This window comes from Cnephaeus nilssonii (genome assembly GCF_951640355.1).
Source record: "Cnephaeus nilssonii genome assembly, chromosome: 20".
Taxonomy (NCBI): Eukaryota; Metazoa; Chordata; class Mammalia; order Chiroptera; family Vespertilionidae; genus Cnephaeus; species Cnephaeus nilssonii.
Genome location: NC_137091.1, coordinates 10,142,369 through 10,168,191, shown reverse-complemented (window position 1 = coordinate 10,168,191; position 25,823 = coordinate 10,142,369). Strand labels below are relative to the sequence as shown.

The following is a 25,823-nucleotide window of genomic DNA, read 5'->3' as shown; positions in this document are numbered from 1 at the left end:
ACTGTAATTTTGCTGCTGTTATGAATCATAATGTAAATATCTGTGTTTTCTGATGGTCTTAGGCGACCCTGCTAGCAGTTCTCAACCTGTGGGTCGCAACCCACAGATTGAGAACCACTGCTGTAGAGCTTAAGACTATCAGAAAACACAGATATTTACATCAGGATTCATTAACAGTAGCAAAATTACAGTTATGAAGTAGCAATGAAAATAATTTTATGGTTGGGGGTCACCACAACATGAGGAACTGTATTAAAGGGTCGCGGCATTAGAAAGGTTGAGAACCACTCTAGATGTACCTCTATTTTGACCTTTATGATTAGATGACCTATAATTTGCATTAATCTTTGTAAGGGTTAAAATCTTTGACAAACAGTAACTTTCTTTTGACAGCAACCTTTGGTACAAGTAGCTGCATGGTGTATAGGTGAATATGGAGATCTTCTCATATCTGGCCAATGTGAAGAGGAAGAGCCTATTCAGGTACCCCTTGTTCCTCTTGGTCATAGATGGGGAAAATAGTAGTTTTGGTCATAAGCAGGCAGTGTTTAGTGAGGAGTTGTGGTTGATTCCTTGAAAACCTTTTAAAGAAGTAATACTGGAATTATATTGGGAACTTATTGAAGTGGAACTTATTGAGCCATTTTGAGACTTTAAAAACCATCTTAGCATCCACTCTCCACTTTGTCAGGGGGAATTATATTGTTTCTCTTACTCTTTGGTTGATTTAAACAAGAAGAAATGAGACCTATAGCCATATTTCCATTTGCTCATTAAAGGACTGGCTTTTAGGAGAAGTTGTGGCAACAATACTTAAACTCTATGTAACTTTTTCCCTTCCTCTACTTCTGCCTCTTGCAGCTAAATATGCCTCTCAGCCCCCAATGGGCATTTTCCACTTTTTTTTTAAACATAACTTCCACCTGCTTCTGGTTGATGGATCAGTTTGGACAATTATCCTGGCAAAGAACAGATTGTGTTAGAAGCTTTGGTAGTGATGGTAGGATTGTCTTTCTGGTGGCATCCTGTGACTTGATATCAAATTTTGATCATTATTTTTACATTTCATTGTACATTGTCTTTTTTTTCTCTCTTCAGGTAACAGAAGATGAAGTGTTGGATATTTTAGAAAGTGTCTTAATCTCTAATATGTCTGCCTCTGTGACACGAGGTTATGCCCTCACTGCCATTATGAAGCTTTCTACTCGATTCACCTGTACTGTAAAGTGAGTATGGAGAAAAAGTAGGGTGAACAGGTTGTTTTGTAACCTTTAAAACATTTTATTATGGAAAATTTCAAGCAAAGGCAAAAGTAGAGAGAATAATAAAATGATTTGCATATACCTATTACACCACAATAACAATCATCATTTCGTGGTTAATCCTTATTTCATATATACTTTGCACACCCCATCATATATTATTTTGAGCTTGTGATGTTTTTAAAGTCAGATTTCTAATGCCCATTTTCATTTTTAACTGTGACTTGATATCAAATTGAGAAGTTATTTCCCCATATAAAGGTTCTATTTTATTGTAATATTTTGAGATGTCTGGATAGGAAGAAAATCATGAGGGTTGTGGTATTTAAGTCTTTAAATTCTGCTGTTTACTATTTTGTTTTGTTTTTTAGTTTTTAAAAAAGTATTTTTATTGATTTCAGAGAGGAAGGGAGAGGAAGAGAGATGATGGTGTTGAGGTATATATGTATATGGGTTTTTTTTGTGTTTTTTTTAAGAGTAGCACTGTTTTTAATGAGTTTTAGCCCAGAATACAAAACAAGGTGCTAGCCGTGGCCTCAGTGTTAGTACAGCTGTAAACAAAGGCTTTCCTTCCCCTTTAAAGGCAAGTTACAAAAGGGTATCAGACAGATGGGATGAGACATTCCAGGCTATTTCTGAAAAACTATAACCTCTTCACCCCACCCCCACCCGAAAGGAATTCAAATTCCGGGCCTTTGTTGATCCAAGAGATTGTGTGAGAGAATTTCTCTTTTGAGACTTTTTGGGTGTAGGGGTCACTTTTCTTGGTTTTGTTGTTGATTCTGTTGAAAGTCCGGTCACTGGATAAGTAAGGAAGCCAGTGTGGTTCTTTATGAGTTCTTCTGAGTAACTTTGATTGTGATGGTTTTCACTTCAGTATATGTTGTGTATATGTTGGATGAATGAAGATGAAGGAAAGATGTTTTGTTTTTGAAAGATTGTATAAATTAAGAAAAGGTATTTCAAAATTTTAACCAGAAAACTCTGGTTTAAACATTATTCTGTCTGCTTGTTTATGAACTTTCTTTTGGGTATTTGAATTCATTTGTCATTTTATCCCAAAGCCGAATAAAGAAAGTGGTTTCCATCTATGGAAGCAGCATTGATGTGGAACTCCAGCAGAGGGCAGTAGAATATAATGCACTTTTTAAGAAATACGACCATATGAGGTAAGTAAAAGAAACTAAGCAATGCATGTGCCTCTTAGCATTCCAAACTGATTGTCATAATCCATTAAGGAGACTCATCCCTCATGTCTTATTAACTGGATTTCATTACCCTGTTCAGTTCTAATTGTTTGACTGCTTCTCTTTTATTCATTTCCTATTCTGCCTAATCTCTAAAGAAAGAAGTTAATTGGCCTTTCATTCCTTTTCTCCCCTTTTTTTGATACAGAAAGTTAGCTTCATTTTCCATTTTATTTGGTTTAAGAAGTAAGAGCTGTATTTTTCTCAAGAATCTCATCAGATATTACTATGAACATTTTGATGTCATCTCCCACCGCCCCCTTCTGTTATACAGTATTTTTATTGGAACCTGTTAATATCTACTGATTTACCTTGCTTTCATTCCAACTTCTTTACCACTGAGAAATCTCAATTTCCTGGGATTTAGGTGGACAGTTTCTCCATTCAAGGTTTCTTGCCTGCCCTCAATCCAGCTAGGAATTTAGGTCATGTATCCTTATAATCCACCTTCTATTTTAATGTATGTGTTGGGTGGGTAGGGGAGATGGCTTTTCATGTTTGGCCCCAATATAGTTACAGTGATTGTTTTGGGTAGGGAATCTAGATTAATTGCCTGGAATTTAACCACTTCAGATATTTTTTCAGGTCTGCCTTGCTTGAGAGAATGCCTGTCATGGAAAAAGTGACCACAAACGGTCCTACGGAGATTGTGCAGACAAATGGAGAGACAGAACCAGCTCCGCTAGAGACCAAACCACCACCCTCTGGGCCACAGCCTAGCAGCCAGGTAGCTTTTCACTGACTTTTCTGGGGACACTGATGATCAATAGTTCCTTGTAATCTCTTAGCTGATTCCCTTCAGTGTTCCTGGATTGACTGATGATTCTCTTATTTTTAAGTGTTGAAATAGCTTTACATTAGAAGTAGACTAGGCAAATGATTAATAAATTGAGATATTATTTTTTTGTTTAGGCCAATGATTTATTGGATTTGTTGGGAGGAAATGACATAACACCTGTTATTCCAACTGTACCTACAAGCAAACCAGCTTCTGCTGGTGGAGAGCTTCTTGATTTGCTGGGAGACATCAACCTTACAGGTGAGGCCTGAGTGGAATTATTTAATGCTGAGATAGGGATAAGGGTTTGGGGGAAAACTACGCTGAACATGGACTTTCTAGCACATCAGTCAGTTGAAGATGGGCGAAGCTAAGTCAGAAGCAAGATTAGAATCTTCACAATATCTGGGATATAAGGTGCCATGCTATTCTCTAGAGACTACGGATTCCTTAAAGTCCATTTAAAAAAAAATTTTTTTTTTTTTTTAGTGTTTTTTTTTTGTTTTTTTTTAAATTTCTTTATTGATTAAGGTGTCACATATTTGTCCTCATCCCCCCATTCCCATCCCACACCCCTCCCCATGGATGCCCCAACCCTCTGTTGAACTTAAGCATTGGTTAGGCTCATATGCATGCACACAAGACCTTTGGTTGATCTCTCCCCCCTCCCCCCACCCTCCCCTATCCTCCCTCTGAGGCCCGATAGTCCAATCGATGCCTCCTTGTTTCTGGTTCTGTTCTTGTTCATCAGTCTATGTTGTTCATCATTTCCCCTAGATGAGCGAAATCATGTGTCACTAGAGATATACTTATAAGAATTGAATGTGCGACGAGCAATAATAGTTATGCTGACAGGCAAATGAATCAGTCTGTAGTGAGTTTCCTTCTGGACCAACAGTTCTTTTGAGACCCAATATCAATGTTCACCAGTTCCTTATGAGTATATGTCGGCACTGACCCCTCAGCTCTGGATGGTGGACAAATGGTGGTAATGCAGGTCCGACTCCCTCTGGTTTGGTCTCGGCCGGACCCAGGGGCATGGCTTCACCCGGATCCAGGGGCCCACGGCCTCACCCGGACCCGGGACCCAGCCTCACCCGGATCCAGGGGGACACGGCCTCGCCCGGAACCGGGACCCAGCCTCACCCGGATCCAGGGTGACACGGCCTCGCCCGGAACCGGGATCTAGCTTCCCCCGGACCCAGGGGCACGTGGCCTCACCCGGACCCAGGGGCCCGTGGCCTCTCCCAGACCCAGGGTCGCGTGGCCTCACCTGGATCCAGGGGCCCAAGGTCTCACCCAGACCCGGGACCCTGGCTCACCCGGATCCAGGGGCCCACGGTCTCACCCGGACCCGGGTCCCAGCCTCACCCGGATCCAGGGGCACACGGCCTCGCCCAGACCCAGGATTCAGCCTCACCCGGACCCAGGGGCGCATGGCCTCGCCCGGACCCAGGGGCACGTGGCCTCACCCGGACCCGGGGCCCAGCCTCACCCTGACCCAGTTCCCAGCCTCACCCGGACCCAGGGGCACGCGGCTTCACCCGGATCCGGGACCCAGCGAGGTTTCGTCTTCTTGATCCCAATTCCTGTTGGTCAATTCCCTCTCAGCAATTCCTTCGGCCATTTTCTCAGAGTTCCAGGGCAGCCACCGCAGAACTCGTTGGGCGGCGGGCTGGGCGAAGCTCCGGTGTGCCTGGTGCGCGGCGGCGGGCTGGTCCGGGGTGGCTGAGTCGGCCCTTGGGTCTGCAGCGGTGGCCGGTTGCCGAGCGTGCGCACCTGGCCGCTTCCGGGGCGTTGAGATTCTTGAAGGACTCGGAGGTCAGCAAGCGCGTAGTCTCCCACCCCATGTCTCCCAGGGGCTCGTTTGTCCGTGCTCGGCAGCGAGTGAAGCCTTCCCCTCAGCCGGAGACCGCTGGGGGAACTGCGCCGAGCACGTTCCAGGCCGCCATTGTGTCGCCTGAGCCGTAGTTTTTAAAGTGTGGTCTTTGGGTCACCGGCATCAGCTTCATCCCGCGTACCCCTCTCTTTTATTCTAGTTGTAGAGCATCTGCTCAGTCAGCCCTCCGGTGGTTCTGGATGGTGTCTGCTCTGCTCTCCCGTCGTAGTCTCAAAATTGTTGTGGTAGGCAGCAATCAGGCTTCTGCCCTATGCCTCCATCTTGGTCCTTGTTTGTATAGTTAAGTCTTGATTGTTGTTGGTGTCACTGGGAGGAATTGTCCTCCAGGCCAATTGGCCGTGCGGACCCTCTGTGTCTATAAAGGAAGAGTTGCTGTGCGGGAGACACGTTTATGTGCCGGGTCTTGGTGAAGCAAGGCTTTGGCACTCACTGCGTCTGCCTCTTGAATGTGTCCCTTATGGGAGTGGTTGAAATCTGGTGTCATCTCACACCGACCACTAGATGCCCTCGTTTCTGGGTCTCCAATGGAGTGTAGGTCAGCTACTGCCTGTGGCCCCTCAACAGGAATTACAGCATCCCTTATATTCGTGACCTGTTTCGGTGTCTTCCCCTTTTGGCTGCCTCCCTATCGCTCAGCTTCCCCAATCTCCCTAGGTGGTCGCTCTTGATACCCCCCTTTGTGGGCTGAGTGCAAAGTCTTGGTGTTGTTAAGCCTTGATTGCTGTTGGTACACTGGGAGGATGTGACCTCCAGTCCAATTGGCTGTGAGGATCAGCTGTGTCTATGCCGGGAGACAGCCCCATTCAACTAGACTTGCAAAATTGTAAAAGCCTCTGTGTTCAGCTTGGATGGGGCGGAGTTACAGGGCGGAGCCTACCGCCTTGGCTTCCCGTCAGCCCCGCCCTATGAGGTTCCTGTGTCCCTCTGTACTCCCAGCAAACACCTCTGAGAGAAAAGCGCCCTGGAGTTTTCGCGCGCTGCCAAACAGTCTAGTCTCTCCCCCAATGAATCTGGATTCCCAGATTCTCGCCCGGAACTGGGTTTCCGTGTAGTCAGAATTGGGGCTCACCGCAGTCTGGCGCTTTTGTCTCCTTCCCTCCAGGGCGACTCAGCGGCACAGTCAACAGCCCATCCTCCGCGCACAATTCCTTGCGCGCCTCCGGTGCTCTGCTCTTCGCCGCCTCTCTGCACCTCTGCCCCACAGCCCAGCTTTCCCCAGTATGAGCCTGGCTTCCCCGGGTCTTTCCCGGAACTGGGGTTCAGTGCAGTTGGAACTGGGGGTTCAGCACAGTCCGGAGCTTTTGTCTCCTTCCCGCTAGGGCAATCCAGCGGCACAGGCAACAGACCCTCCTCTGCGCACATTCCCGTGCGCGGCTCCGGCGCAACTCCTCTGTGTCTCCGCCCCACAGCCCAGACTCCCCCAGCATGAGCCCGGCTTCCCAGGGTTTCGCTCGGAACTGGGGTTCAGTGCAGTCGGAGCTGGGGTTCAGCACAATCTGGCGCTTTTATCTCCTTCCCGCCAGAGAACGCCAGCCAGGCCGTCAGCCGCCCCTTCCTCTCCGGCTCCGTCTTCCCCGCACGCGCGCAGGCTCGTGTCTCTGCCCGTGTCTCCATACCTCAAGCTTTTACGGCTTCTCTGATTTTCCTTGTGGTTTTCTCTTTCCTTCTAATTGTGGGCATTTCAGTCAGCCAGCTTTCCTGTGGTTCTGGATGATGTCCGTTTTGACTTTTAGTTGTGTTTTTGAAATTGTTGTGCCCGGCTGTAGGTTAGGTGTTTAACCTATGCCGCCATCTTGGTTTCTCCTCTAAAAAAAATTTTTATTGTTCAGATTATTAAAATCTTTATTGTTCAGATTATTACAATTGTTCCTCTTTTTTTTCCCCACCATAGCTCCCCTCCACCTGGTTCCCACCCCACCCTCTGCCCTAACCTCCCCCCCATTGTCCTCATCCATAGGTGTACGATTTTTGTCCAGTCTCTTCCTGCACCCCCCACACCCTTTTCCCCCTGAGAATTGTCAGTCCACTCCCCTTTTATGCCCCTGATTCTATTATATTCACCAATTTATTCTGTTCCTCAGATTTTTAATTCACTTGATTTTTAGATTCACTTGTTGATAGATATGTATTTGTTGTTCATAATTTTTACCTTTACCTTTTTCTTCTTCTTCCTCTTTTTAAAGAATAACTTTCAGCATTTCATATAATACTGGTTTGGTGGTGATGAACTCCTTTAGCTTTTTCTTATCTGTGAAGCTCTTTATCTGACCTTCAATTCTGAATGATAGCTTTGCTGGGTAGCGTAATCTTGGTTGTAGGTTCTTGTTGTTCATCACTTTGAATATTTCTTGCCACTCCCGTCTGGCCTGCATAATTTCTGTTGAGAAATCAGCTGACAGTCGTGTGGGTGCTCCCTTGTAGGTAACTAACTGTTTTTCTCTTGCTGCTTTTAATATTCTCTCTTTGTCTTTTGCCCTTGGCATTTTAATTATGATGTGTCTTGGTGTGGTCCTCTTTGGATTCCTTTTGTTTGGGGTTCTCTGCGCTTCCTGGACTTGTAAGTCTATTTCTTTCACCAGGTGGGGGAAGTTTTCTGTCATTATTTCTTCAAATAGGTTTTCAGTATCTTGCTCTCACTCTTCTTCTGGCACCCCCATAATTCTGATGTTGGTACGCTTGTTGTCCCAGAGGCTCCTTACACTATCTTCAAATTTTTTTATTCTTTTTTCTTTTGCTTTTTCGGTTGAGTGTTTTTTTCTTTTTTGTATTTCAAATCTTTGACTTGATTCTTGCGATCCTCTAGTCTGCTGTTAGGTCTCTGTATAATATTTTTTATTTTAGTCAGTGTATGTTTATTTTCTAGTTGGTCCTTTTTCATATCCTCGAGGGTCTCGCTAAATTTATCGGCCTTTTCTATGAAATTCTTGAAAAACCTTATAACCGTGGTTTTGAACTCTATATCCAGTCGTTTGCTTTCCTCCATTTCTTTCATTTGTGACCTGTTTCTTTGTCTCCGCATTTTTGCTGCTTCCCTGAGTTGATAGAGTGGCTTTGTGTGGTAGGTGTCCTATAGGGCCCAGTGGCTCAGCCTCCCCAGTTACCTGAGGTGGACACTCTTGGTGCACCCCTTTGTGGGCTGTGTGCACAGCCTTGTTGTAGTTAAGTCTTGATTGTTGTTGGTATCACTGGGAGGAATTGAGCTCCAGGCCAATTGGCTGTGAGGATCAGCTGTGTCTACGCTGGGAGAACTTCTGTGCTGGAGACACCCTTATGAGACAAGACTTGCAAAATTGCAAAAGCCTCTGTGCTCAGCTTGGATGGGGTGGAGTCTCAGGGCGGAGCAGACAGCCTTGGCTTCCCGTCAGCCCTGCCCTATGAGGCCCCTGGGTCTCAGTGTCCCTCGGTAATCGCTGCAGACACCTCTGAGAGAAAGCCGCCCTTGAGTTTTGCCCGTTGCCAGACAGTCCAGTTTCTCCCCAAATGGGTCTGGATTCCCAGATTCTCACCCGGAACTGGAGTTTAGCGCAGTCGGGAGCTTCTGTCTTCCTCCCGCTTGGGAAAGCCAGTGGCGCACTCAACAGTCAGTCCTCTTCGCTGCCTCCATACTTCAGCCTTTTGCAGTTCCTCTGAGTCTCAGTGTGCTTTTCTCTTTCCTTCTAGTTGTAGAATTTTCACTCAGCCAGCTTTCCTGTGGTTCTGGATGATGTTCGTTTTGTCTTTTAGTTGTAGTTTTGAAATTGTTGTGCGAGGCAGCAGTTTAGGTGTTTACCTATGCTGCCATCTTGGTTTCTCCCCATTTTTTTTTTTTTAATTGGAGAATTACTTGTATTTTAAAACTTTCGGGCTGGAAAAAAAAAATCCCAAGTCACCTTTGCTTTTAATTAGTGTCCAAAGACATCACTTTCTCTAGGTTTCTTTCTACTCATGGTTAGTTTTTTAAGAGCTCCCTTCTTCCCTATTATTAAAGCAACTAGAGGCCTGGTGCACGAAATTTGTGCATGGGTGGGGTCCCCCTGCCTGACTAGCGATCGGGGCTGATCCATCTCACCCAGTCCCATTCGGGGCTGGTGGCCAGGGAGGGACCGCGGGAAGGCTCTAGGGCGTGTCCGGCTCCATCTCGCCCAGTCCCGATTGACCGGACCCCAGCAGCAAGCTAACCTATCAGTTGGAGCATCTGCCCCCTGGTGGTCAGTGCACATCATAGCGACTGGTCGGTCGGACACTTAGCATATTAGGCTTTTAGATACATAGATTGTAACTCATGGCATGGAATGCTCGGCACGCACTTTCCCTTCAGCCCCTGGTCTTAGATTCCTCATGTCCTTCCAAGGCTCTGTTCACCCTCTTTAGCTACCACACGAAGTACATTGCATCATGTGCATGGAAACCCTTTGCAGGCTCCATGGGTATGTCTTTACTTCCCTGTAGGTCCAATTGCCCCAACATAAGGAGAGATACTCTCATTATCAGGTAATACCATCGTGGTAAGAACCCTGCTCAGCCTACTGCAGTGGTTTTAAATAGGCCATGGGTCGCCCTAGATCGTTTGGCTCAGTGGATAGAGCCACAACCTGCGGACTGAAGGATCCTGGCTTCGATTCCAGTTAAAGGCACATTCCTAGATTTCGGGCTCAATCCCCAGTAGGGAGGCAGCAGATCGATTCTCATCATTGATGTTTTTATCTCTCTCTCTCTCTGCCTTCCTGTCTGAAATCAATAAAAATATATTAACAAAAGTAAAAGTAAATAGGCCATGAATCAAGCATCACTGCTCTCCATCCATCCAGTCCCCTCACACCCTCTTTTGTCTTCACTCCCCACACTTCCCACACACACTCTGCTGGGTTCTGTAAAATGGGGTCAGGATTTCTACTTCAACCAAGGACGATGCTTCTGCACGGCCCTCCTTCCCAGCCCATCTCTGTCCCCAGTCCTGTGGGGGTCTCTCCCTCCCTCCCTCCCATCTACCTTGGTGGGCCCTGCTCTGCCCCCTCCTCCTGCAACCTCCTGTCTGCAGCTTCCTAGTGCGCGTCATTGGTTGAGAGGTTGAACTCTCATCGGAACTCCGGTTGAGGGGATAATTTGCATATTAGGCTTTTATTATATAGGATGGAAAGAGGAAATCATTAATAATTATGTTATTCAGCCCTAACCAGTTTGGCTCAGTGGATAGAGCATTGGCCTGCAGACTGAAAGGTCCCAGGTTCCCTTCCGGTTAAGGGCATGTACCTTGGTTGTGGGCACATCCCCAGTAGGGAGTGTGCAGGAGGCAGCTGAATTGATGTTTCTCTCTCATCGATGTTTCTAACTCTATCCATCTCCCTCTCCCTTCCTCTCTGTAAAAAGTCAATAACACATATATTAAAAAAATAATTATATTATTCAAATACAACTTTCATTTGGGAATTTTTTTTCTTATTTTTGTTTTAGTAGTAGACATTTGTAGTTGATGTGTTCAGCGATGTTATGAATCCCTAATTCTAAGAGTATCACTGTAGTATTTAGTTTTTGGCTTACATGACTTCTTTAAAAGTATAATGGAGAGTTATACTTTAACCTCAAGTAGAAACCGGCCATAGAATAAGGATGTTGGATGATCATGTAGACTGCCTATTACAGGCTAAATTATTTTTTTCTAACACAGCAGCCTCCTGGAGCTTATATATGTGTCTTAACAAAATTTTATTTTATCATTTTTTAAATGTTTTTATTGATTTTTTAGAGAGAGAGGAAGGGAGTGGGATAGAGAGCAGGCCCCCTACAGGGAATGGAGCCTGAAACCTGGGCATGTGCCCTTACCAGGAATCGAACCCATTACCTCTACATTCATTGGTTGACATTCAACCACTGAGCCACAATGTCTGGGCTCTTAACAAAATTTTAAACTGTTATTTCTTATGTACTTTTGAGATCCTCAAATACCAAATCTATACTGGAATATGGAAAAGTAAAAACAGTCCCATAGTTTAAACATAGTGTGTAGGTGATATGGTTTATTTGTTAACATATTAGCATTGCCAGAATAGTACGTAGTCTTTACAATTACAATTTTAAATAGTTGTCTAATATTTCATCAAGAACTTTGTACCATTATTTATTCAATTCCTTACTATTGTTTGTTTCCATATTTTTCTTATAACTAATGCTTCAATAACATATAAACTTGTCCTTATTTTGAATTACTTTCTTTGACTAAGTTACTTAGTCTTTCTGAATCTGTTTAAAATAAAGATGACAGCCCTAACTGGTTTGGCTCAGTGGATAGAGCGTCGGCCTGCAGACTGAAGGGCCCCAGGTTTGATTCCAGTCAAGGGCATGTGCCTTGGTTGCAGCCACATCCCCACCGGGAGGTGTGCAGGAGGCAGCTGATCGATGTTTCTCTCTCATCGATGTTTCTAACTCTCTATCCCTCTCCCTTCCTCTCTGTGAAAAATCAATAAATATGTTTAAAAAAATCTCTTTAAAATAAAAATGACAAATACTTAACCTCAGAGAGTATTTATGAGGAATGGTGACTTATTCAGTGCATGTATGACTCATAGTAGGCACATGATAATTGTTATTTACCTTAACCTCCATGTATATTGCCACCAGTTTCACTATACAATCATAAGTATTGTGTACTATCATTTTTTAACGAGCCCTAGCAGATTAAAGATTGGTCCTATTATTTTGTTAATTTCAAGTTTTTCAATCACGGAATGTTTCATATATATCAACATTTTTGCATTATACATGAATTTTATTTTTCCACATTCCTTTTGAGTCCTTAACTCTTTTATCATGGAGTCGTAATATTTTGTTTGGTTTTTGTTCTTACTTTGTTGTTTTCCCAGTGTTATATGAAAAAGCAAAACAATAACGTGTCAAAAAGCCTAGATTTTCCTTTACTAATTCATAATGTGTTTTAAACACATTTTCCCATTTTTGAGTTATAGATTCTTTAAGCCATCATTACTTATATCCTAATGCACAGTAATATAAATCAGTGGAAATCTGTAAATAAATTTAGTGTGTGCTCTTAGAGAAATTGTTACAGTAAGTTTCTGTGGTTTCCCTAATAGGTGGTACAAAAGGTACTACCTATTGTACCTTTGGAGGAGAAAAAAGCTAAAATTTAAGGGACTTAGGGACCCATATGTTATCTATATATTTTGGTAGCCTCTAATTTTCCATGGGAACACATTTCTAAAATTGTTTTGAAAATGGTAATTGTGGGAAAATTAGTAGATTAGATTTATATAAACTCTGAGAACTATATGAATATTTCTTTGTATACTTCATAGGCAGTCTGCTTGACTGCATGTTTTGCAGTGTCATATCTGTTTTTAACTTCTTGTGCTTTGCTTAGTCATCTGTTTTTCTACCTTCCTTGCTAATTTTTAGCATGCTTGTTGTTTTTTCCCTTAGTATAGTTAGGTATTTTTTAAAAGGATATTTCACTCTTCCTGTATTTTTTAATTTTGTTATTGGTATATTTTCAGTTAATTTTATAAGTAATTTGAAATCTGTTTAAATATAAAATGCATTCTCTTTATTTTGCAGAATTTTCTTATACCTCTTCTTAGAATTCTCATTTCTCTCAGTTCATGGCCATATTCTATCATTTGCCCTCAGTTGTATGATCCTCCTTGTTCTTATGGGAAGGATCAAATAAAAATGGTAATCTGGTAATCCCACCCCCCTCCTTCATACCACCCTCCCCAGGGTGTGTTTGTGTTAAATTTTTATTATGCAATATTTAACATCTATAAAATTCAATAAATGCCTTTATCTGCTTAGCTTGTAAAATAAAATATTTTTTGTGAAAGTTGACATTCCCTTTGTACCTCCCCTTTAATTCCTTCCCTCTTGGTCCCAGAGGTCACTACTGTCTATCCTGAAGCAGTGTTTAGCTTTGGTGTTTACCATTTCTGTATATTTCTTTATAATAGTGTGTAATATTGTTTTGCCAAATTTTACCTTTATAGAAATGATATCCAACTGAATGTTCTTTTGCACCTTGCTTTTTTGCTGAACATTGTATTTGTGAGAATAATCTATGAATAATTCATGTTAAATGTACAATTGACCCTTGAACAACATGGGTTTGAACTGCATTGGCCCACTTATAAGTGGATTCTTTTCAATTGACCCGTGCAGTTGATCCTCACAGTTCAAACTCGAGTTGTCCAAAGGTCAACTGCTTCGTTGGGAATCCTCATGTGTGGAGATCTGCACGGAATGGTAGTGTTCCTAACCTCCACTTATTCAAGGGTCAACTGCACTTCTAGTGCATTAACAATTTTACTATTGTGTATGTGTATGTTTACTTTTATCAGTGTACCACAATTTACTTGCTCATTATCTTGATGATGGACATTTGGTTGTATCCAGTATTTCACTGTTAGAAACTATCTTGCTATGCACACTTTTATACAAGTTTCCCTGTGTACATATGTAAGAATTTGTGAAAAAGGCACTGGTTCTCAGTGGGGAGATTTTGCCCACCAGGGCTTAGTGGATATTTTCAGTTGCACACTGGAGGATGTTACTGTCATTTAATGAGTAGAAGCCAGGGGTGCTGATAAACACACTGCAATGCACAAGGCAGCCTCCCACAACAAAGAATCATCTAGCTTAAAATGTTATGAGTTTTGAGGTTTAGGAACTTTAGGTATATACTCATGCTCAGCTCTATTGTTGCTAAATTGTCTCTAGTTTGGTTGTGCCAATGTATATCCCTATGACAGGTTAGAAGTCCCCATTGCTACACGTTCTTAATAGTATTTGGTATTATCACATTGAAATTTTCACCACTGTACTGGATGTGAAGTAGTATCTCAGTGTGGCTTTAAATTCCATTTCCTAATTACTGAGCATCTTTTTTCATAAGATGTCCTTTTCATAAGATGTTCCTATCCCTCATCACTTTTAAATTGGGTTATTTTTTTCTTATTGACTTGTAGGAAGATATTTATAGTTCTAGATACTCATCCATTTGTTGTCTTGTAGCAGCATTTTCTCCTGCCTGTGGTCTCTCTCTCTCTCTCTCTTTTTTATAGTATTTTCTAATGAACAGACATTACTCATTTTAAAGTGTTTGAATTTTAAGTTCTTTCCCTTTATGGTTTATGAATTATGCATCTTATTTAAGGAATCTTTCTCTTAACCTGAGGTCATAATATTTTTCTCCTATATTTTCTTGATGAGTTTTGTCATGCTGGGTAATATTGACTTAACATTGGACTGTTTCCTATAGGTGCTCCAACTGCTGCTCCTGCCCCTGCCTCAGCCCCACAGATATCCCAGCCCCCTTTCTTGTTGGATGGGCTTTCATCACAACCTCTCTTCAATGACATCACTACAGGTACAATTACTGATGTTATTAAAGTTATTGAAGAAAGCAAATAATAATTTTATAAGTATTAGGCTGACTACAATTAGGCTAAGCTTCCTGTACTTTCCCAGGCATCCCCTCCATCACAGCATACAGTAAGAATGGCTTGAAGATAGAATTCACCTTTGAACGGTCAAACACCAACCCCAGTGTCACGGTGATAACGATACAGGCCTCTAACAGCACAGAGCTGGACATGACGGACTTTGTTTTCCAGGCTGCAGTACCAAAGGTACTACAATGTCTTCTTTGCCTTTTTCTTTTGAATAAAGATTGGCTTAATTTTTAAAAAACTCACTTGGGCCCTCACCAGTTTGGCTCAGTAGATAGAGTGTCTGCCTGTGGACTGAAGGGTCCTGGGTTCGATTCTGGTCAAGGGCATGTACCTTGGTTTCGGGCTCTATCCCCAGTAGGGGGCATGCATGAGGCAGCTGATTGATGTTTCTCTCTCATCGATGTTTCTAACTCTCTATCCTTCTCCCTTCCTCTCTGTAAAAATCAATAAAATGTATTTTAAATAAATAAATAAAACCTCACTTGGTAAGAGATATATTTTAATGTTTACAGATTAAACTACATAGGCAGATTTAGCACAAACTAACAATAATGTAACTATTATGGTTCATTCAAGCATGGCATTTTAATACTTTTTACTTGGTCATAAATATTCTCAAGTTAGTATTATAGGATAAAAAAAGGCATTCTAATGGAAGTGAGATCAGAGTTCTGTAAAGTGGTCTATTAATGTTTGGTAATACAGTGGTAAAGGCCTAAAAAACACAAATTATAACACAGAATTAAAGTTAATTAAGATGAGAGATTTTATCTATTTGTTATTCTCTTGTAGAGAATTAAAAGTTTTCATATCGATATAGAAGAGTGAAAAACATTCCTCCTTCATTAATGTTTAGTTTACTATTGATATCGTGACTGCTTGTTTTGTAAGTTGAAGTTTTGTTTAAACCAAATCTAGGTTTAAGGAGTGTTTATGTTCATGTTTGAATAGTAAAGTTTTTTTCCCTAAAAAAAATTCTTTTTTCAATGATAGTTAACATTTGACATTATATTAATTTCGGGTGTACTGCATATGGTTAGACATACAATTTACAAAGTGATTTCCCACGTAAGTTTGGCATCATACATATTTATTACAATACTAGAGGCCTGGTGCACGAAATTCGTGCACGGGGGGGGCGGTGTCCCTCAGCCCAGCCTGCACCCTCTCCAATCTGGGACCCCTCGAGTGATGTACGACTGCCTGTTTAGGCCTGGGATCGGGCCTAAACGGGCAGTCGGATATGCCTCTCACAATCCAGGACTGCTGGCTCCCAACTGCTCGCCTGCCTGCCTTCCTGATTGCCCCTAACCGCTTCTGCCTGCCAGCCTGATCACCCCCTAACCACTCTCCTGCCAGCCTGATTGATGCCTAACTGCTCCCCTGTCAGCCGGTTTGCCCCTAACTGCCCTTTCCTGCAGGCCTGGTCCCCCCCAACTGCTCTCTTCTATAGGCCTGGGTCCCTCCCAACTGCCCTTCCCTGAAGTCCTGGTCGCCCCCAACTTCTCTCCTCTGCCGGCTTGGTCACCCTAACTGCCCTCCCCTGCAGGCTTAATCGCCCCCAACTGCCCTCCCTTGCAGGCCTGGTCCCTCCCAACTGCCCTCCCCTGCTGGCCATATTGTGGCCACATGGAGGCAGCCATCTTGTGTGTTGGAGTGATGATCAATCTGCATATTACTCTTTTATTAGATAGGATAGAGGCCTGGTGCACGGGTGGGGGCCGGCTGGTTTGCCCTGAAGGATGTCCCGGATCAGGGTGGGGGTTTCCTTGGGGCATGGGGCGGCCTGGGCGAGGAGCCTGTGGTGGTTTGCAGGCCAGCCACGCCTCCTGGCGACCCAAGCAGAGGCCCTGGTATCTGGGATTTATTTGTCTTCTACAATTGAAACTTTGTAGCCTGGAGTGGAGCCAAGCCTTCTGCTTGCTCCGTGGCGGCAGCCATTTCTGTTGGGATTTATGTATCTTCTATAATTGAAACTTTGTAGCCTTAAGCGGAGGCCTGGGCTGGCCAGGGTGTGCAGAAAGCTTGGCTTCCTCCATCACCAGGGGCAAGCAACCCTAGCCTCCTGCTCTTTCCAGCTCTGGCTGCTGCCATTTCTGTTTGGATTTATGTATCTTCTGTCATTGAAACTTTGTAGCCTTGAGTGGAGGCCTAGGCCGGCAAGGGCAGGCGGAAAGCTTGGCTTCCTCCATTGCCAGGGAAACCCAAGCCTCCCTCCTGCTCTCTGTGGCCGTAGCCATCTTGGTTGGGTTTATTTGCATATTCGCTCCTGATTGGCTGATGGGGCGTGGCTGGTGGGTGTGGCTTGCGGGTGTAGTGGAGTGATGGTTAATTTGCGTATTACTCTTTTATTAGATAGGATTATTGACTATTCCCTCTGCTGTACTTTAAATCCCCATGACTACTTTGTAACTGCCAATTTGTACTTAGAAAAGTTTGAATGAAGAAGAGTTTAGAATGAGGATTGGGCAGAAATTTTCTGTAGTAGACGAAGATAGTATTTTAGACTCTATGGTCCCTGTTGCATCTACTCAATTCTGCTGTTATAGTGCAAAAACAGCCACAGACCGTAAGTGAAGGAGTGTAGCTCTGTTCCAATAAAACATTATTTACAGAAACAGGTGTCATTTCATTCTTGGCCATGGGCCATAGTTTGCCAACTGCTGGTTTAGACTAAGTTAATCTAATTTTTGCAGTGACATATGAAGGAAATTTCATATGTCACATTCAGACCACACATTTTTGGAAATTTAAGTCCTTTTATTTGTGGTTATGGCTGATTTTGCAATCTTCTTTATTTGCTTTTTTTAGGAGCCAGAATATTGTCGATATTTTAGAAACAGTAAAGTGGTTACAATACTAGTTGTAAGTTTCTTAACCTCTGTGCCTCAGTTTCTTCATTTGCAAAGAAAGGTGGTGTTAAGGATTATCTACTTCAGGAGGAATAAATGAGTTTCATGTCCCAGATACTGTTTTAAGTACTTTCCATGTGTTCAGTGCTCAGTAAGTGTTAGCTACTGCAACTTTAGGGTTTTATATTTGTCACTTTAGCCTGCTGTTCTAGCAACACATCATCTCTGCTCGTAAAACATTGTCTTATTCTTGGTGCTGTACTGTACTATGCCTGTTTGCATAACAATGATATATCTTGGATTTCAAACTCTCATACAAGCACATAGATTCTATGACTAATTTTTACTTTTTATTATCTCTGAAATTGAGGTACATTTTAAAATTGATACCTTGGCATAGTTTAATTGGCAGCATGTTTTTTTTGCCTCTGTGGTATATAAAATAATGGTGTGAATTATAATTGATGGTATCTTATATTTAATTAAATAAATATAAATAAGTGAATAATATTTTAGCTTACATAATTTATCTTGACAATAGAATTATGAATACGACCCAAATAATAAACATGTGTATTGAGATTAAATCTCTACTCTTAAAATTTTTGGCTTCAGAGAAGACTGTGTAGAATTCCTACTCTCCCTTCTCCCCTTTTTCTCTTTCCTCATCCGTTCTCTCTCTTTTTTCACTTCTCTCTCTTTCTCTCCTTCTCTTTCCCTCTCTCTACTCCCTCCTTAATATTTTAGAAGACTGAACTTTCAGGAAAGATGTTTTAAAATTCTGTGGTTTATTTGTGTTGCTCATAGCACTTCCACCTTTGTTACCTGTAAACAAACAAAACCCACCAGCATGCAACAGATGGCTTTGGTTTTCCAGGTCTTTTGCTCTGTGGACTAGTTCTGCATGTGATTTTTCTGTTAGGACCTTGTGTGCCCAATGGAGCGATCCATTAACATATTGGCTCTGCCAGCTTTTCCTTCACCTCTGTCACATAGGAGTAGGCCTTGACAGAGTCCAATTTTGCTTTAGAAAGCAAAAGTTCAAGTTTCCGCATCCCAGCCTGTAGTTAGTGACTGGTATGCTCGTTTGTTATTTTTAGAAAGCTTTTTTCATTTCTTTTTAGCTTCTTTTTTTAGCCACAGACACCTGTTTTTAACCTGCACAGTTGACCAGTTATTGTTAAGTGAGGTTGCCAGAACAAGAATTGGTCACCTTTTGAAAACTAGTAGGATAAGGTTCTTTCTGCCAAAAAGGGGAGGAAGAAGGGCTTACTGCTCGTTTTCATGATCAAAGACTTCCTGGAATTTTATAAATACCAGGAAATGGTAGTCACCCACATACTATGAATTGTGGATTTCTGGAAAACAAATAGAAAGTAGTAATAAGTAAATCTGTTACTTAAACCATCATCTGGGTGTCTTACTTTTTAAAATATATATATTTTTATTGATTTCAGAGAGGAAGGGAGAGGGAGAGAGAGATGGAAATATCAATGATGAGAGAGAATCATTGATCGGCTGCCTCCTGCACACCCCCTATGGGGATCTAGCCCAAAACCTCGGCATGTGCCCTTGACCGGAATTGAACCCAGGACCCTTCAGTCAACAGGCCATTGCTCTATCCACTGAGCCAAACCAGCAAGCGCTGACTTTTTTATTTGTTGCTTCCTCTGACATCATATTAAGTGTATTATTCTTTCTGAAGATGCCCTTTGTTCTCCCCAGACATTCCAGCTGCAGCTTCTGTCTCCTAGCAGCAGCGTTGTCCCAGCATTTAATACGGGGACCATCACACAAGTCATTAAAGTTCTGAACCCACAGAAGGTGAGTAGCACATTTGAAGACACTATCTGAGAAAGGTGCAAGCATATTTCTTGAAATAAAATTCTGCTTTGTTTCTCTGGAGTTTTTTGACTCACAGTCATAAGAAATCTGTGAAAATGTCTGGTCTAATCTTGTTCTTTCGAAGATAATAAACAGAGCCCAGACACATTAGATGATTTAGTGGCATCTTATAAAATGCAGCTTTAAAAAAATTCTCTATTTAGAGGCTTAAAGGTCTAGTTTTTGCAGGAGTGTGGAAGTTTAGACATTCTAACCTTTACACAAGTTGCAGTCTGGGGTAAGAGCATTTGTTGAACCAAAAATCCATATTTCATGTAATTGTTAAGGATGCATAGCAAAAGTGGAGACATTTTAATTAAGCAGCCAAAGGAAAAAATAGCTTTCGAAACTAAAATTAAGCAATGCTTTTATTATGTCTTTTCAAAGAAGTAAATTGCCTCCACTTAATACTAATCAATTGACTAGTTTTCAGTTTTTAGAAATGATTCAGGGAATTTCTTCCTTTGAAAGATTTCTAGTAGTGCCTCATAAATACCAGTATGATTTCATCCTCTTGTAACACTTGTCTTTTCTCTGCTATTCACTGCATTTTGAGTATCTACCTATAGCACAATTAGAAATTCCTTTGACAATCTGATACATAGAATAAAAATTTTCTTAATGCACTAATATTTGAAATCTGCCACATAAAGTGAAAAGTACTTATAATTGCGTTTTCTTAAAACTACTGCTGTTACCTATAAGTTAACTCTTTTTGTTTTTTTCCCTTCTTTATGCCTTGGGAATGAAATAAGTTTATGTTCACTTTCAGTATAGTTTTACAGTATGTCTGAATGTAGAGCATAAAATGAGTATATGTTTACATCATTTTTCTAGAAACTTATATATAAGAGTTGAATCTTATTGAAAAGCACTCAGCAAATGTTACCATGAAAATGCTCTCGCGTGGTTCTGTCCTGTTATTGCAGTTCTAGGATCAAAGTCAGCGATGTGTTCTGGAGATGCCTGACTGCATGCGGTTGCTTCTGTGGCTGATAGCTAGACTACTAGGTGGTTTTTGCTGCTGCTGTTTGCCTGTATGTCATTTTTAATTTTTTTAAAATATATTTTTATTGATTTTGGAGAGAGAGGAAGGGAGAGGGGGAGAGAGAGAGAAGCAGACAGACAGACATCAGTGATGAGAAATATCCATTGGCTGCCTCCTGCACGCCCCCTACTGGGGATCGAGCCTGCAATCCAGGCATGTGCCCTGACTGGGAATTAAACCTGTGACTCTCCTGGTGCATGAGATGATGTTCAACCAACTGAACCACACCAGCTGGGTACCTGTGTGTCATTTTTAAGAGACAACTTTGCTTTAAAATAATTTTGTTTTCTCTAAGATTAAAAGTGTATTTGTGGACTGGAAAGATTCTAGAGATTTCATTTCATTGTATAATTTGTGATTTTCTTTTCTCACAGCAACAGCTGCGAATGCGGATCAAGCTCACATATAATCACAAGGGCTCAGCAATGCAAGATCTAGCAGAAGTGAACAACTTTCCCCCTCAGTCCTGGCAATGAGGGTCTGGCACCATTCTTATTCTTACCCCACTCAATCAAAGGAACTCTGGGAAGGAGGTTGTGATTGCTGGCAAGTCCCCCCCAACTGTACCATGGGCACGAGGAGCTGAAGAGAACTGTTGAGGAGGATTTTCCTAAAGTAATTGCTGACCTTGAAGCATTGTTAAAGACTAATCTCCTCTCCTCCACCGTTGAGGCCGGCTGCTTCTGGAGGCTAGTTTGCACTCTTCCTCCTCTTCCCTTTTTCTGCACTTCTCTACCCCTCCCACATTAACAGCCAGAATCAACATTCCCTGGGCCCCTGAGGAAAAAGCAGCTGGTCTGGAGGAGAGGACTGGAATCCATGGCAAGAAAACACTCACACTGTCTCTGCAGCAGAGTTGCCCCTTCTTTATACTGTGTTTCTCTGTGGACTGGGCGAGGTGGGGTATTTATTCCTCACTAGCTGGGTCACCATCATCAGGCGCTTTTTACATCTGGCATTCAGAATGGAAATGTAACCATGGACATTAGGGAGACCTGCCTTTTCTACTGGTTCCCCCAATGTTTGAAAGGCAATAGGCTCCTGGTAGCCTTTTCTGTGCTTTGCTGTATTCACACAGACACACACATGTATGTATGCTTGTTACCAAGAACTGGTCAGACTTTGAAAGGTTATTTGTGAACACTGGACAGATGCAGTTAAAAAGAGCTTTTGTTGAGATTTGGCATGAAGGATATGGTGCTCTATTTGTAATAGAAACTTCCAAGGCTCTTCCAGTTCCCCTTCCTTTCCCTTCTCGAGCTGTAGTGATGAATACTCTCCATGATTTTCAAAATCGACTCCCCTTAAAGTGAAAGGTGGACAACTTCTAAAAGATATTATATATAAGTCGTTATTAATACCCCTATTCCCACCACAAATTTTAAAGTTTCTCTTAAGCCTATAACTTGCCTGATGAACTATGGTAAATGGGTGGAAAGAGGAATTTACCACTTTTAAAGATTAGACTCTCTAACAAAAGCACCTTTGCCCATAGGAAGAGTTGAGTATCAGACTCATCCTAGAGCATATTGGAGTCATCCTCCATTACTCCAAACGTCCCTTTTTATTTCCTGAGCCTGGCTTGGACCTTGGCATTCCGTTTGAATTCCTTCTTCTAACTGGAACATTTGTGTTGTATCTGTAACACTGGCACTGAAATAAAGACCACACGGTTAAAGAAATCTTTCCTATATTGTACTTTATGGTGTTGGAATGAAGCCTTGTAGCTTCCTTGTCCCCTATGTCAGAGGAATGGACACCATAAGTCAGGGATATCTTTTCCTGAGTCTGAGAAGTTGGTCTCTTGAGAGAGGCCAGTCTCACGAACATCTGCATCAAAGACTTGAGATCTGGAGCTTTTTAAAAACTAGTAGGAGTGCCGAATTCTTTTTAGAAAGGACCCTTGCGATTTCAAACCTTAACACTCAGTTGCTGGAATACGGTAGGGTGATTCTCCTGTGGCCCATGTTGAATGTACTGTGTACGTTCAGGTGCACAGGTGCCATGTCTGATAGACTAAAGAAGAAAGGAAGAGTCAGGCCCACCTTGCTCTTAAAATGTTGGTATCATTACTGTATTGAGTACAGTATAATGACTACCTTGGCTTCGGTCTTAAACCTGGGTACAGATATCCATTTCCCCCTCCATTTCACCAAGCCTTTACTTCAAATCTTCAGTGTCTTGTCAAATCTAGCTCTGTATCAGATGCTAGACTATTCCTTACATTTGACAAACTGGCGTTGAACTAAAGGCTCCAAAGGGGAAACTTCCAGGTTTTACTAATATATAAGAGCAAGATTTGCTAAAATTTAACTCCACTGGGTAAACGGTTGACTGAGTCAAGAACAGGACATTATCTTGTGTGTAGTTTTCAGTGAAGTAAGTGTGGACTAGTATGTATTTTTCACAACTGCTCTGCCTGTGCAATGAAAAATCGCCTTTAAAGGTTTCTTTGCAGACTGATTTCATTGGATGGACACTTAATGCTGTGAAACATGATAGGATTAACACAATGTTGGTGGATTTCTTGACTAGAATTTGTCTAACATTCCTCTTTGTGGTAGAGGCTTTATTTTCTCTCTCATGTTTATAGTTAACCAGCTCAAGCTTCTTTAGTTGAACTGAGTTGAATTTGAGAAATCTGCTGAAGACCAAGCTCTAAGGCAGTGCTAGCTAAGGAGATGGAAAGGGTCTGCTCTTGTAACAGCATCTCCTTGGGTGATCATAGTTTTAAGGTAGAGCATTGTATGATCATCCATAGCTTTGTCTAGGAGGAATAAAAATCATGGCCTTAACACAAAGGGTGCTGTGTAGAATATGAAGTGATTTCAGAGCGTGAACCCTACCGAGCACGGGACTGAAGGACTAGAGGTCAGATTACTGCCTAGGATACTGATGGTTGTGAAGACTGTTTCAAATGATCAGATCTTTGAAAGCTTCAGCGTGCCTTAGTTTCTAGGATCGGAACTAGTTCTCTCTCACTTGGCCTTGCTGCTAAAAGGAGAAATCTCTTAATTGCTATGAATAACTTAAACATTTCAGTAATTTCTTTCCCTAGTATAACCATTCAAGGGGGAGCAAATTTGGATAGATTTACAACTTTAGAGCCATTGTGAGGAAAGAGTGATTTCCGTGGCTGTTTTAATAACTTCAGGGTGATAGCAGTGAGCCTACACACACACACTTACTTGGACAATTTCACATGCACTTTTACCTCATTTTTTCCTCTTCTAGAGTAGTTTGTGTCCTAGCCCTTCCCAACCCTCCCCTGCCTCCCCAGTTATACTAAGGGAGAATTCATCTAAGTTATCTTAAAAAACAGTAGGGAGGGTGCTCTACCCGAGAAACTTCTCCCATAATGCTCCGGTGCTGTTACCTTGAGGTGACTTGGACAGTCATGGAATGTTTTATGCTGTGTATGGTGATCATCTGTTCATTTTAAGGTATTTCTCATTTAAAGAAACATTCCTCAGTGTAACACTTGGGAGGGGATTCTTTCCTCTTGCTAGGTTAAAGATGTCCGTACCTCTTGTTTGTCCCCTTCATATAAAAAAATAGACTTTGAAAACTGTCCAGCACTAACGGTTTGAGTATTTCTATCTATATAACATGCTTTCTATTTTTATGTTCTTCTAGAAGAAGTTGGCAGTTAGGGGATACTGTTTTTGAGATTCAACATCATTATCTTCTGCATTGGAAAATTTCGGGGCCATGAGAACTAAAGGAAATAGATTGAATGTGTATATATTTTTTTCTAGTGAATGTATTTTATCCACATTGTCCTAAACTGAGAACTGGAGAGTAAAAAGTGGATATTCAAAAACTGGTTGGTGGAGAGGTGGTACAGGTTCTCATGCGTTTGGGAGTGGGAAGGATCACTGAAGAGAAGACTGCTCAGAATGTGTTGAAGATTAAAACACTCTGACCAGCTTTGGCTCAGGAGGGTGGGGCTGCTTGTAGAACTGGAAGCGAATAACTTTTTCAAGCAATAGCAGTGAGTGGGTCCCACCTACGGGGTTCTAGGACCGGGAACATTTAAACAGAAGAAAATGCTGAAGCAGCTTGTACAGTTGCTTCATGAACTTCCACGAGGCCGATTCTGGCTTCGGGATGGAGCATTGGAGTTTATTTGTTTTTGTGTTTGGAACCTGCTGTTGCGCTTTGTGTGTTTTGTTTTTGTTTTCTACTTGGGGGCCTCATGGGAAAGAGCTTCTGAACTCTTTCCTCTGTGAACTCCCACTGTGTCCCTGTAAAGTCCCTTTTCTTTCAAAATATTGTAAGTTACGTTTTCATTAAGCCCCATCACATCTTCTTTACTGTAAAAAATATTAAAGGCTGTTTCCAAGTGGGACAGCTAATGAAGTTCTAATTATTGCAGACATATTTTTGAGATGTAAAAAAAATTTAAAATTAAATGATAAGCCTTAGAGGCGAGTGAGGAATAAAATGGATGTAAACATTTACATGGGATGCATTAGAATTCTGCTGTGTGTATTGTCTTTTGGTTGAAACAAATTATGAACAGTGACTAATAATAAAAAAGTCAATACTCAATGATTTAAAATTTGCTTTCTCGATTCTTACAAGTAGATTAGAGAAGCCTTGGATGAATTCCTATTCCAGAACTTTGAGCTAAACTAGTTGACCAATTGATGTTCCTTTTATACACAAATCTCACCAAGAGAGGAATTTGAACAACTTAACAAAACCCCACATACTTCTAGTTGTAGACAGTGAAAAGTTTAATTGGAAATTTTAGCTAGATGATTATGTCCATACTTATCTTCTCTACAATGGAGAATTCTCACACAAAGAAATCATATTAAGGTGAAATGTGTATGAGGGGTGGTCATAGCGCTTTGGTTACAATTTGTGAATTGTTCAAGTATACCTGTGACTGGGAAGCGGAAGGCTTAACTAGCCAAAATGAATTATACTTCCTGATCTATTTTATACACACTCTTCCATAAAAGTGAGAGTGGTTGGAAGTTCACAGCTTTAGCTTTTCTATTACTCAGATGATTCCTAACAGTCCCCTGATTGAGAAGGAGAAAGATGTAGTCCTTGTCAGTTATCTAGTTTATGCAGAAGTGCCCTTTGGCACTGTTTGATAAGTGACATTTCTATAATCTTTACTTATATGTGGCTTAACATCTTTGTTCCTAATATTAAATTTTGTTAACACCTTCATCTACATGTAATTAAATGAAAATATAAAAGCTACGATAGAAAAGTTTAGCAAGTAATAGATTCCAGATATTTACTTAAAAATATAATGAGTTGAAAAAGAAAACAAGACAAAAATGTAATGACTTGTGTTCCAGTTTGAACTTCAGTCTAGAAAGACCACATTAATTTTTACCACTTTGAAGGGTTTTCCATGCTATTTTCTCCCCTAGTTCAATTTTCCCGTCTTCC

General features: G+C 41.7%; 1 protein-coding gene across 2 annotated transcripts in view; it reads left to right on the top strand.

The window, feature by feature from the left end:
* AP1G1 (adaptor related protein complex 1 subunit gamma 1) overlaps positions 1-24,969 on the top strand; it is a gene marked incomplete at its 5' end in the record, with an annotated part of 92,089 nt that extends 67,120 nt beyond the window's left edge. For both annotated transcript variants that reach the window (XM_079800328.1, XM_079800327.1), the window contains 9 exons: positions 394-483; positions 1,099-1,226; positions 2,327-2,431; positions 3,095-3,236; positions 3,422-3,548; positions 14,429-14,536; positions 14,638-14,798; positions 19,199-19,297; positions 20,780-24,969. In XM_079800328.1, the coding sequence (XP_079656454.1) occupies positions 394-483; positions 1,099-1,226; positions 2,327-2,431; positions 3,095-3,236; positions 3,422-3,548; positions 14,429-14,536; positions 14,638-14,798; positions 19,199-19,297; positions 20,780-20,881 (1,062 nt within the window). In that variant the 3' untranslated portion in view covers positions 20,882-24,969. The remainder of the gene's footprint in view (positions 1-393; positions 484-1,098; positions 1,227-2,326; positions 2,432-3,094; positions 3,237-3,421; positions 3,549-14,428; positions 14,537-14,637; positions 14,799-19,198; positions 19,298-20,779) is intronic.
* Between the last annotated feature and the right edge of the window lie 854 nt (positions 24,970-25,823).